General features: G+C 24.7%; 1 protein-coding gene across 2 annotated transcripts; it reads left to right on the top strand.

The window, feature by feature from the left end:
• Nucleotides 1-40: 40 nt before the first annotated feature.
• Nucleotides 41-13,918, top strand: LOC129981061 (4-trimethylaminobutyraldehyde dehydrogenase-like). Of its 2 annotated transcripts, none has more exons than XM_056091698.1 (9): nt 41-120; nt 1,073-1,262; nt 2,477-2,622; nt 3,640-3,769; nt 5,779-6,023; nt 7,502-7,729; nt 8,634-8,822; nt 9,629-9,855; nt 10,832-13,918. In XM_056091698.1, exons 2-9 carry the CDS (start codon nt 1,106-1,108, stop codon nt 11,046-11,048), a joined length of 1,539 nt encoding a protein of 512 aa, XP_055947673.1. In that variant the 5' UTR covers nt 41-120; nt 1,073-1,105; the 3' UTR covers nt 11,049-13,918. The 2 variants fall into 2 exon arrangements, with proteins under 2 accessions (XP_055947673.1, XP_055947671.1); XM_056091696.1 differs by lacking the exon at nt 41-120 and adding an exon at nt 137-303.
• Nucleotides 13,919-13,925: the final 7 nt, after the last annotated feature.

Below are 13,925 nucleotides of genomic sequence, written 5' to 3'. Positions count from 1 at the left end.
TGCAGGACTAAAATAATTACTTCTACTTTATTTCTTATCAGTATCACCGTATGTAAACAATGTCACATGTAAAAGATGATAAGAGGTTGCGAATGATTAAAATGGATAAGCAGCATTCAGGTATTTATGTGGAAATAGTTTACACAATAAATTTGCTATCAGTTTTCTAAAGCTAAATTTTTAAATTTGGCGGATATACATTTTTTTTTCTTCTTCTCCGGATTTGTATAAGAATAAAATTCTTATAAATATAATTTTTCCAGGCTCTATTTCAAACCGAAATTTCGTATCGTATCTCCAAATGTATGCTTTGTTTCATTACTTATTGGTGCATTAACTCAAAATGTAAAAAAAAAAACCTCAAAATTATTGTAATATTATACTAAATTAAGAATTATTTGAAATTTTATAATATTTAAAAAGAGCATTAAGAAATGTTATATTTATGACATCTTAAGAATCTGAAGATTTTTATTTATGAATGACCATTTTGCTTGTTGCTGCAAATGTTAATATTTTTAGCAATGTTATACATAATTCTTCTAACTCATTCATTCGAAAAAGGGCCAGTTTACTAAAAGTTACTCATACTGTAATTTAAAAAATGACAATGAATTTGGTGAAAAAGTACACATGAGTAGGATAATCATGATAATTATATTTGCCTTTTTTTAAAAAAACGTTATGATGTTTTTTAAGACTTGGATTAATTACTTTTCAAGCCTTTATTATAGAATTGTATTTGAAAACATAAGTTATTGATGTAACCTCAGTCCTAATTATTTACTAATAATGTATTTTTTTACATCTCAATGTCAAATTCAAGTCATTTCATAATGAAAATTTTTGTTCAACAAATTAAAATTTGAGTCATGGTTTTTAATATATAATAAAATTATGTTTCATGTCTCTAATCTTTACTATTTCTTTAAAAATTGTCAGTTTCAGTTTGGGTAATTGATATTCTATTTTTACCATGCTCACTTTGAATTTATCTTTTTTATGTAATAATGTTTATAGTATGTTAATTTTTTAATTAATGATCTATATTTCTTTTATAATTTTTTTTCAGCAAATCTGATTTGCAGTAATTTTTATTTTGACTATGAATAAAGTTTCTATAAGATTTTCCAGTACTGTATTACAGAACATTAAACGATTTTATACAATGGAGCTGAAAAAGCCTTTCAATTATTTAAATGGAAAAAGACATCATCCTCTTAAGTCCTTGCGTGCTATTGCAAATTCAAATCCTGCAACAGGTAATATGATATGTAAGGTAATCTCATTAAAAAAAAATTTCTTGTTTATTGTATTGTATTCTATTATTTTATCTATATCTTATTTTCACTTTGTATATCTTCAGTGCAAATTCTGTCCTTATTTTTAAGAAATTTAAATTGTTTTCGAGGATAAGGAAATTTCTATAAAATAGAACAAACAAATATGGAATGTATATTTATATATATATAAAAGAAAAACTTATAGAAATTCTTAATTATTTCATACCATTTTCTCTACTGTATTAAAAGTTCATAAATATTTTCTATACTATTGAAATCCAAACTATAAAACAGTTTCTCTTTAAATTTTATTTCTAAAACTTTAAAGCACAGGAAGGATTTTCTAATAATTGATTACTTAATCAATTAATTGCTTGAAAACATTTTAACGATTATTTGTTAAATTTGCTTCTTAACTAAAAAAAACTGTTAAAGATAAACAAGATTTCTATTCGCAGAAAGATGTCAAAGAATGAATCAGCTTCTTGAATTAGTATGTATTGATATATACTATATATAAACCTGCTGTTGTACCTACCAGTTGTAATAAACAAATATTTGCATTAACTCATTATTATAGGCAGCTCACAATTGAAATGTTAATAGACTTGAAGCAATTGAAACTCTGCATACTTTAAGCACAAATTTCCAAGTTACTTTATGACAGCAAAGGAAAATGTTTCTTGAGTAATGAAATTTGTTGGTTTGGTAGATGTTAATTGGGGAACATAGAGATTTACATACTTCAGCAAAATAGTATAAATCAATAAATAAACCAAATTTTAATTGAAATGCCAATTGTATCTCATAAATTGAGCTTGGAATAAATTGAGCAAATTAATGTGATTAAACTATAAATAAAATTAAATTATATTAAGTCTCATTAACGATTATCTGATATATTAACTACAGATATACCTTAACAGATTTTAAATGAAATTTTTATATTGGTTAGATTTACAAACAAAACTGACAATTTAATTATAAAGGAATATTTGAATTAAAATCTTCAATTTAGCAAATCAGTGACAATTTTTAGACCAAAATAGTTAATGCAAAGTCTTATTCCATTTTGATTGATTAATACATTGCCCACATCAATTATTTTTAAACAAATTCTAATATAATTTCATTATTCTGAATTGAGAATAATATAAAGTATATTCTAAAAATGCTTATATTTATATTTTTAGGAGAATTCTTATTCAATCTGCCCTGCTCTAGTGATGAAGATGTCGATCAAGCAGTAAAAAGCTGTAAAGAAGCCTTTCTTATATGGTCCAAAAAATGTCCTCGTGAAAGAGGTCAAGTATTGTTAAAAGCTGCTCAAAAAATAAGGGTATGATTTTAAATATAAGTCTTAATCAATTAGTCAGAATCTAATTCTGTAAAATTGAAATTTGTTGCCATTCTTAAGCCATGTTTTTAAAATTTTTAGGAATATAATTTTTGTTTTAAAGCAAATGTTGTTTAAAAAAATTTCCCATCATTTTATTGCCTTTTCTTTACATAAATGTTAAAAGAATGTGATTTCTGTCACCTATGAATATTAGAAATTTGCTGTTTTTATTGTGTTTATTTGCTGACACTGTACTTTTCGTTAAATCCATATTGATGGACATTATCATATTCCATTAAAAAGTTTATACTTCTGTCCAGTCATATAGTCCTGAAATGATTATAATATATTTCATAAATAGTAAATATAGTTCAACAGACTTTTATTGTGAATACTAATGTGATGTTTAGTGTAATAGAAATCTATATTCAAAATAAATGTTGCTAACTTTTATAAGAGTATTTTTCAAAAGCAAGTAGGTGAAACTTTTTACTTCAGCATATTCTAGGAAATTTTTTTGTTTAGTTGACTTAGAAGTTTAGATTTAGATTGACTTAGAAGTTTAGATATTTCTACACATAACAAAATAAATGAAACAAAACACATGGGGTGAAAAAAAATTTGCAAGAGCAAGACAAACAATCAAATTAAAATAGATAGGTTCCAAATAAAGATTTAAAAGAAATGTATTATTGTGGTTCCTTTCAATTTGGTCTGGAAAATGTATTTTTCTATTTATGCTACTGTTTGGTGCATCTTTTTCTATTTCTAGAGCTAATATTATTTATTTATGTCCTGTTTTTTTTGTTTGTTTTTATACTTTTAAAGTCTGCATTTCATTTATATTCCTTTTGCTATTCATTTACCCTTATCCATCTAGATATCTATCTGTTCAATTTTTGTTCAATTTTCCATATCATCAAATAATTCTAATTAGCAAACATTTATTATTTTTGATAATTTTTAAAAATGTGTTTGTATTTTTTTTTTTTCATAGCTATTTGTGTTTTATTTCAGGAAAAACTGGAAAACCTAGCTTGTTGTGAAGTGATAGATACAGGAAAGCCAATTTGGGAAGCTAGGGTAGATATAGATGGCTGTGCAGATGTGTTTGAATATTTTGGAGGAATTGCAGCTACCATTAGTGGTCAGTTTTATAATTTTGGTGCATTTTTAAATATAGACTTAATTTCGAATTATTAAAGAACCTGTAGAAAATTATTAGCTTATGTTTTTTACTGGTAGTAACTGTCCTCGTCCTCTGAATTTAGTCAGATAATACGGGGGTTTTTTATGGATCAGTTAAGCCATTTCAATGGTTGGTAGTTGATATCATGGTTATTTTTTATCCCTCAATATAGCCACAAAATTTCTTTGGTGCTAAAGTGAGAGTCAATAGCACTCACGATATAGTTGGCAGCTAATCCAATTGAATTTACTTCTTCCATGAAAATAGAATTGCAATCACTTAGCCTTTATGCCCTATTTTGTTACTTGATTCTATTGCAGAAATATAAAAGGGCACAGCCCACTTTACAATCCATTTTAGAACTGTCTATGTTACAGAGATTTTTTTTTCAAAGTAGGGATAGTTATTTTTCCATATTTGAAAATGTGTCACATTATTTATGTTTTCTATATCTTTCATCACTTTAGTCTATCTTCAATTTGATATCAGGTGGAGGACAGTTGTTCAATACTTGAAAATCCAGTGTTAATGCAGTTTTGTAGGCCTTAGTTATTACTAAAACAAGCAGATGCTGAATTTGTAAAATTTTTATATTCTATTTAGAAAAGCCTGTAAGCCAAGATCTCAAGTCATATGGCAGTTGGTATGGAGTCGCATAATACCATATAAATATCTTTCACCACAATTGAGGGCAAACCCCGAGTTGCTTGAACGATTCTTCTAATTATTTTAGTTATTTTAATTGTCTTTTCTTGAATTATATTCAAATGAGGAATGAATGTCAGATTTGTCTTTCCTTCAGTATTATAAGGCAAAATCTCCTATTCTTCCTCATTTTGTAACTTATTTACAGCAAACATTCGATTCAAAAATAATTTTATACTATGAAATGCAGTTATCTTGTTAAAATCTCTTAAAAGATAAAACTAAATTATTAAAATCAGCCATAATTGTGTAAATATTTTTTTTATAAAAAACTTAGTTTAACTGGAATTTAAACTACTGGTTGTCATTTTAGTGTATTAGAATATAATTACAATATAATTAATGAGTTTTAAAATAATATAACTTTTGAATTCTTTTTATGCTTATAAAAGAAGAAAAAAAGGTGACAAATTTTATTTCCAAATTTTTACTTTATCCCATAAGCCACAGGATACAGTAAAAAATCATTCTGCCATTTAGTAGTAAGGTTTAATTTATCAATATACTCTAGATTGCTTCATATGGAGCAGACGATTTAATATTTTTTTATTGATTTCAAAAGTCTCTAGAATGTCTGATTTGTTATTTCTGTTTTTGGGATTGCATTTAAGAACTTTTTGTGGTGTTATTGTTGACTATGATAAATGAACTGCAAAACTTTTTTTAAAAAACTCTTTAAAAAATAGAGAGTGTCTTGTTCTAATATATCAGGAGATAATTGACAGTATTAAAATTATGTAATTTACAGTGAAAAAGAGATTTCAAATATTTGCAATTATTCAAATAAAAAGATGTTTCTCTGTTTTTTTTTTTTTTTTTTTTTTTTTTTTTTTAAAGATGTTTGTTTCCAAATTTGTAATGCTTTTTTAAATAAAGCAAATTTAAACTCAATGGTTATTTTTAGTTAAAGTAATTATAATTTTGTGCAAAAATTGATAAGCAGAAAGCTATCAAAGCAAACGTATTAGTTTCCAACTCAGATGAAATTCCAATATGTAGTTTGAAATTGTTTCTGAAATTTTAAAATTTATCTATTCAGTCATTCATACTGAAACTAGGTACTTTTAATTTAATTGTATTTCTTTTTTTAAAAAAATTGGAACTCTGACTTTAAATAAAAAATTTAACTCTAAAATCTCAACTGCAGTAAAATTACTAAACTATAAATAATACTATTTATTATTTTATTAACTCAGTGCAGTATAAAATATTTAACTGGCTTATTGTGTATGATTTATTATCTCATACTTATCCAAATTTAGGTACACATCACATGTTATCTGATGGTAATTTTGCAATAGTTCAACGAGAACCTCTTGGTGTTGTAGCTGGCATTGGAGCATGGAACTATCCATTTCAAGTGATGTCTTGGAAGGTTGCACCTGCATTGGTTTGTGGAAATACATTTATTTATAAACCATCTGAATTCACACCTATTACTTCAGTCCTTTTAGCAGAAATTTTAGCTGAATCTGGTTTGCCTCCAGGTGCTGTGAATATTGTACAGGTAAATTAATTGCAGAATTTTATATTTACCTTTTTATATTTATTTTGATCAGATTTTAATTGTATGCTTTCATATTTTACATCTTGCAATTAAGTGAAATTTTAAAGCAATGGCCATATAATTTCTCTATATAATATAGTATTGCATTAAGTTTCTCAAATTTTGATTCTTTCATCTCACAAAAAAAAAAAACGATTTTGAAATATTTATTTACTGAATTAAATATTGATGTACATGAGTATTTATTAAGAAGTGAATGCTGTTAATTATTGAAAATGATTGTGTTTGCTTTTCTTATAAAATAATAGCACCTGATAATCAATAACTATTAATTTTTTAAAATTCATTTTAATTTTTATCTAGCTTCTTTAAAATTATTTAAATTTATTACATTCATAAAACATATATACACACGAGGGATATACATTTAATTTAGTTTCTATTTAAAATTGAGATGTTTTTTTTTTTTAAATATTATTAGAAGGTAGTAATGCATGCTTACTTTTTTTGGATTGCAGTTTTCATTAATTAATTACAATTTTCATTTTTCCACCATAAGTGGCACTGTTTATGAGCATGCAACTTTGCTGCCTGTAGTGTGTATGTGCATGTCTGTGTGAGTGTGTGTATGTGTTACATAATTTTGCTGATATGTGGCCAAGAAGATAATGTGTTATGAACTTTAATTTATTTTTCCTCTGGTGAATATAATTTGTACACGGGAAGAAGCAATCATATGTTTCTGATTACATGATGATACAAGAGCAAAGTGAGAGAAATTATTCCCATAGTAATCTTACAAAAAGATTCTTTTATAGATTTCTTTGATTGTGTTGACTTGGAAATGGGATCTTAAGTATCATTACAAACATAGTTTACCTCTTTGCTTGGGATGCAAAAACCAAAGCAACAGCAATTTTTTATAGCAAGTGTTAGAACTAATTAATTAAAAAAGTGGAATTTGGATTAGAAGATAAAATAAAATTTTAGAATAAAATAGTATGGGCTAATTTAAGATAAAAGAAAATTAAATTGGATTTAAATTAAACTAACATATATGTAACAAGGGAGAGGAATGCATAATACTTCTAAATGCCATAATTATTACTGAACATAATGAGTAAACCAAAAAAAATGTTATTTTTCTATAGCATTGTTTGCAATCGTTTAAGAATCCTTCCAGTTTAAAGAAAGAATATTCTTGCTGCTAATCATCTCAAATAAGAGGTCAAATATTAATATTTATTTCCCTGAGCCATCTATTTACATTGTTAGCTTTATGATGAAATTGGAACTAGATTGTGCTTGATAACTGAATTAAGTTGATGTTTTGATGTTTCAATTTAAGATAAAAGTTTATAATTTTAAATTTAATATTTATTGATGTTAATGTTATAATGGGAATCAAAGGATTTATGAAATAAATACCTTTGAATGTTAAATGGTAAAAAAATTTCAAAGTACTATTTTTCTTTCAGGGTAGTTTTGAAACTGGAGAATTCATTTGCCAACATCCAGGTATCTCAAAAGTGACTTTTACTGGCAGTGTCGAAACGGGAAAAAAGATTATTAAATCCTGTGCTGATACTATGAAAAAAGTTACGATGGAACTTGGTGGAAAATCTGCACTCATTGTATTTTCTGATTGTGATATTGTTAATGCTGTTAAAGCTACATTATTGGGAAACTTCCTGACACAAGGTGAGGTTAGTTATATTTTTTCTTTAATTTTTTTCTGTATTAATTGTTAGTTTCAACTCATTTATAAGATTATGATTCTCTAATGAAAAATCTGTTTATAGCAGTGTGTATTGTATTTGAACTAATAATGCTTTGCAATTATATTGCATCATTTTTTCAGATCCGAATATTTAAATTTAGTTTAAGAAAAGAATGTGTTTATGTGAGAATCACAGTTGTCACCAACATATATATAAATATTGTAGTTTTAAAAAGCATATCAGAAAAGAATATGATTGAAATTCTCAAAAACATTAATTAACATTAACAGCATCTTAATTACAACCCATATCTGTTACTATACCTTTAATACTTCTATGGATTTGAGAAAGGAAAAGTATATATGCATGCAGAAATCTTCCTACTTCTTTCTGCATATTCTTGTAAAAAATTCCATGTTTCAGATAATAAAAGTTTCTGCCTTCATTTATTTCTTTTCAATAGGATTAACTATGTCTTTCATGGCATAAAATATTCTTTTATAAGTTTTGATAATTCTCAACTTTCATTAATTATATTGTTTTGAATTATTATTTTGATGTAGAACATTTTTTATTAATTTTTTTTAATTCCTTATTATTCTTAAATTTTACTTGAACCTTTTTATCTTTTAGCTGAAGCAATTCTATGGTATAATTTTTATTTTTATCCAATATTAATTAAACAATATGATGTATTTAAAGGAATGTATATATTAACAGGACTACAAGAATGACATATTTTCTGTAAAAGTCAAAGATATTTTTTTAAAAAATAATTTAATACTTTTGGATTATTTTCTTATTATTATAATTTTATTTTCAATTTTTTAGAATAATGTTTACATATATATTATTGTAATATTAAATTAATCATTTTATTATTTGGTAGGTTTGTTCCAACTGTACAAGGGTTTATGTACAAAGACCCATTTTAAATAAATTTATCGATAGCTTGGTAAATGCTACAAAGAAATTGAAAATTGGAGATCCATTTGAGGAAGATACTAAAGTTGGAGCTGTAATTAATGAAAAACATGGAGATAAAATAATGGACTTTATTAATATTGCTAGAAAAGAGGTAGAGATGGATTTTTTAAAATTATTGCTGTTATTTATTTTCCTAAATTTGGTTATAGGATTTTTCCTTTTTATTTCTATAATTTTAAATCTTGAAATCATGATTTTTCAAACCTTAAAAATTATGGTTCATAAAATAAACCATAAGAATTTATTGCAATTATTTCAAATGAGGCTTAAGATATACATTTTTAAAGAACAGAGTTTTTGATATAAAATCTATTGTTCTCTTGAGATTAGAAGTATCCAATAAAAACCATTCAAATTTCCAATTAAAATTTATGTCATCTGTTATATTTTTGAAATCCAATAAGGTATCATTAAAAATGCCTTTTATATATTTTTCTAAGGATTATTTTAATGAATTTTTTTATTAAAAAATTCAATTACGTATTTTTGTTTTAAACGTTTTTGATACAAGGGTTTAACCTTTAATGATAAAAGTGTAAATTTGATTAATTTTTTTCTTACTTTTTAAAAAATAATTCCATTTGCTTATAAATTTTGAGCATAAATATTTCTTCTAAAAATGAGATTGAAACTTGCATTTTTAATCATATCTAAATTTTAATTACATTAAATATTTAAAACACTTAATGGTTCTAAAATCAAATTTCTATGTTTGAATAAGTTTATTCATATATGAGAAAGCCATTTCAATTGCAGCTTTTTAGGGAATATTGGTTTTGCACTAAAATTTAATCGTATTCAAGAAAATTGAAAGTATCTTGAATTACTCAAAATTTAATAGGTATATGGATTATTTATCTCACTTATTGGTTATTATCTCACTTTATCATTTTAAAGGGTGCAACTGTTGCATACGGAGGCAATAAAATTGTTCCACAAAAAGGAGATCTTAAGGGTTTCTTCATATCTCCTTGTGTTCTTACCAATTGCACTGATGACATGACAGTAGTTAAAACAGAAATATTTGGATCTGTGGTTTCTGTGCTACCATTTGATAATGAGGATGAAGCCATTGCAAGAGCAAATGCTTTACCCTATGGCTTAGCTGCTGGTGTAATGACCAAGTATGTTATAAGTTTATCTTTATCTATGAATAACATTTCATATATTAAAGTGTTAAAGAGGCTGAACAGTGTTGTGTATTTCAATTATAAAATTAATATGTTCTGTTTGTTAATTTGCAAAAACTGGATTATAATCATTATTATTATTATTTTTTTTTTTTCGTATTGGCATATATTTATTTTATACTTTTACAAAGAACGTGTATTAAAAAATATTGATATTTAAATTACAGTACTAAAAATTTTCTTACACCTTTAAAAATAGTGATTGTTTTCCTTGAAATATTATACAAAAAATTACAATTAAGAATTAAATTAAGATGCTATAGTTTCAATTTTATGTGTTTTCTCTTAAACTTCCAGAATGTTTCAGTAAATTGTATATGACAGTTTTCAATGATATTAAAGGGAAATGAGTATTTTTAAAGAATACATAGCTGTAGATAGGCTTTGGGTTATTTTTTTACTTCAATTTATCAAGAGGTATAATGAATAAAGGAGATTTCCTAATTTTTTTTCTTTTCTAATAACAATTCGGATTTTGAAAGAAATGCCATTTTTCTAAATAAACATGAAGATTTTTTTATTCTCATTTTTATGACTTCACATAAAATTGACTGCAATACCAATTCTTATTTCTGGTTGTAATCTTTGATCATAGATGAAGAAATTTTCTCTATGCAAATTGCATGTAATCTGTAAAAATATTTCTAGCTGTAATATACAATAATTTCATTAATTATTGTTGGAAGATTTTAACCTTTAGAATTAGTCATTTTTAAATGCTCAAACTTCCTAACTTCTAAGTTTTTTGTTTTTGTTTTTTCCACGTGATTTTGAATGTGAAAATGTTAAATAGGTTTTAATTTTCTACCATATTTTTTATATATTTATTCTTTTCAACTCTGTACATTTTAAATATGTTTGTTCTAATTTTTTACTACATAAATGAAATGTACTGTTATTTTCGTTCCAGAGATATTCAAAGAGGCCATCGTGTTGCAAATTCATTGCAAGCTGGCATTGTATGGATAAATAATTACAATATCTTTCCCCCAGAAGTTCCATTTGGAGGATATAAACTGTCTGGATATGGTAGAGAAAATGGGCAAGCTGCCATTAATGATTTTAGCCAATTGAAAACTGTTTATGTAGAAATGAATAACGAAATTGATTGCCCTCTCTATGGCTGACTAATTTTTTTTTCTATGTTTCCTAAATAATAAACTAATTTTGTTTTAATTTCCTTTATTTATAATTTACATATGTTACAAGAATATTATTTATATTCCAGTTTATGTTACCTGCAAAAACTTTGCATTCATTGTTAGAACATGTTACTTAACTTAGCATTTATTTTTAATTTTATTCAATGAACTATGTTATATTTTATTGTTTTTGATTTTTTATAAGTATATTTAGAGATTTTAAAGTAGTTAGTTGTTTAAAGATTCTTTTTCAAGAACTAAAACAAAAAGAAACCAGTATTAACTTTTCTCATTCTCTTTATATTTGCAGATTAAATTGATACATCCACTTTGAGTATTTTCAGTATATTGTAAAAGTTAAGGCAGCTAATCATTCAGAAGTGAACTTTTTAATGAGGAAATCTAGTCATATTTATACTTTTAATTTAATATATTTATTAAGTAATTAGAAAAAATAGGACAATCTTGATTTAAATTTCGGACAGATAGTCTAATATGAAAATTACTTTATTTTGAGAATGAGTTAGACACAACTGGGTCTAAACATCAACATTTAAGCCTACTGAGTTTACACATATTATTTGATCCTTCATCCTTCAAAGAAAATAAAAAGCATTCTGAATTTTTATACTTTTGTTCTAGATCAGTGTACTGTTGAAAGGTTTTCAAAATTATTTTTATAAAAGTAAAGACCTTAAATAAGATCAGATATATTTGTTTAAATTGTCAAATCTTTTACTATGTTTATTTTTATAAGTAGTTTGTAATAAAATTGTTTGATATTTTCTTATCAAAATGTTTTGAGTTTCTTTTTGAAATGCTATATTTTTAATGCTACAAATTCAATACCACTTCTAGATGAAAATTATGTTTAAAAAATTGGAATTAGATACTAAGCCTTTTTTCAAATTTTTCTGAATTGGAATAATTGGAACTGAAGCAATGTATCCAACTTCTATTATTTTTGTAATTTCTCATATGATTGTCAATACTCGACATGAAACTGAATATCACTAGGGAAGTTCTATGAGTAATCATTGGATTTCATTCGATTAATTTTAATATATTAGAAATTTGAACAGACATTTTGTTCCTGCCCTGTTTATTTATCTATTTCTTTTCACTTAATTTTGTTGTTTTACCAATAATCTCTCAACCAGGACTGGGCAACAATCAGACTTCATCATTGTGATATATCTTTCGAGATAAATCGATATTTTTCGATATATCGTGTTATTATATGTTATGGAAATAATAAATTATAAATAACCTCTCTTAACATAATGACTTATCAAAACTTCTCCAAATTTAATAAAAGGAATTTTCAGTTACCTCGCTAATTTTCATTTATATAACTATCATGTTTTGTCTTCCAATAAAAAATATTAAAATTTAATGATATTAAAATCATTACAGTAGAGAATATTGCAATATCATTTCATTTTAACTTTGTCTGCATTTCACAATAAATCATAATATTTTTTTCAATAATGGAGTTATTTTTAAAATGTTATTTTCTTCAATGCTGATATAGAAAATTTCATTCCGTTTCATCCTTTACACCTGGATATAAAACATGCATGTCTTCACTTTTGGTAACTCGAGGTTTCTAAATCCAAAGTCTATTACGATGAAAAATTAATATAGTGTATTAATTTTCATTTTTTATTTTTAAAAAAAGTATTAGTGACATTAATTTAAATATGCCAGTAGAATTTAATTTATAGATAAAATGATGACAGCTAAAAGAACTTGAATATAGTTTACAATTTAAAAAAAGCAAAAAGAAATTTTAAAAAATTGTAATTCTGAAAGGTGTATGAATATTATTATGGAAAGTAAGTGCACTTATGAAAGAATATTTTAAAAGGCTTTCAATTTTGAGGCAATAAGAGTACATGGGCAGATAAAAGAAAACTGCTCCCATATACATTATTAATAATATAAACTCTTGAAAACAGGACCAACTTCCAAACAAAACGCTTATATTTCTGAATATTAAGGGCATTTCTGGTTATTCTGTGACATTTAGCTCTTATCTTTTTTTTTTTTTTTTTTCCTCTTCTTCTTCTTCTTTCAGGCAAATAGTTAAGTGTAAATATGATATTGATTTATTTTTTTAATCTTACAAATTTTTCAATAAAATCATTCCTTATTTGTGTTGTAAACTGATTTTTTTAATTTAGGCATTTCTATTGTTAATAATTTTTATAAATAAATGAAAAAAAAGAAAATATTTTAATAAGAATTAAATATAAATTTCTCAAAATATTTTCATCAATATTCATTTCAAAATAGTTACTTATTTGATTCTTATGGGTATTTTTTACAGCGATTTTGGTTAAAATTAATTAAAAATGATAAATTGTGTTAAAGGCATTTTATTATAAATAAATTATTTCAGGTTACACAATAGGTGGTTCTTTAAATTAAGAACTGTAAACTTCCATTTTTAAAAATTTTATTAAAACATTTGTGTGTATAATTAGTTTTAGAATTAATTTTTGTACAGAGAAGTAAAAATTCATCATTCCTCAAGATGCAGCATTTCCAAGGATATCTATCTTTATAGAATTCTTTATATGAAAAATATAATCAGTTGAATGTCATTTTAGATATTCGTCTCTATATATTTGTAGTATAAAATGTGGAATGTTAAATGTTTTCTCTGTATGTATTCTATAAAATATACATATATTAAATAGATACAGTGAATCATGATAATCAATTTATTCTCAGTTATCACACATTAAAATGTTAATAAAATGTCATTATTTCACAAAAATCATTAATTTGCAATTTTGTTTTCATTTTGTAATGCCCAAATGAAAATAAAAAAAGTTTTATATTGATAATTTGCTA

Source organism: Argiope bruennichi, chromosome 8 (assembly GCF_947563725.1).
Source record: "Argiope bruennichi chromosome 8, qqArgBrue1.1, whole genome shotgun sequence".
In the NCBI taxonomy this organism is placed as follows: domain Eukaryota; kingdom Metazoa; phylum Arthropoda; class Arachnida; order Araneae; family Araneidae; genus Argiope; species Argiope bruennichi.
The sequence above is the reverse complement of the archived record's forward strand: the minus strand, read 5'-3'. Positions and strand labels throughout refer to the sequence as shown.

Excerpts from the sequence above, each read along its gene's own strand:
- LOC129981061 (XM_056091698.1), top strand. The coding sequence starts at position 1,106 with ATGAATAAAGTTTCTATAAGATTTTCCAGTACTGTATTACAGAACATT. Across the intron at positions 3,770-5,778 it reads AATTGCAGCTACCATTAGTG|GTACACATCACATGTTATCT; the intron begins GTCAGTTTTATA and ends ATCCAAATTTAG. Across the intron at positions 6,024-7,501 it reads GTGCTGTGAATATTGTACAG|GGTAGTTTTGAAACTGGAGA; the intron begins GTAAATTAATTG and ends TTTTTCTTTCAG.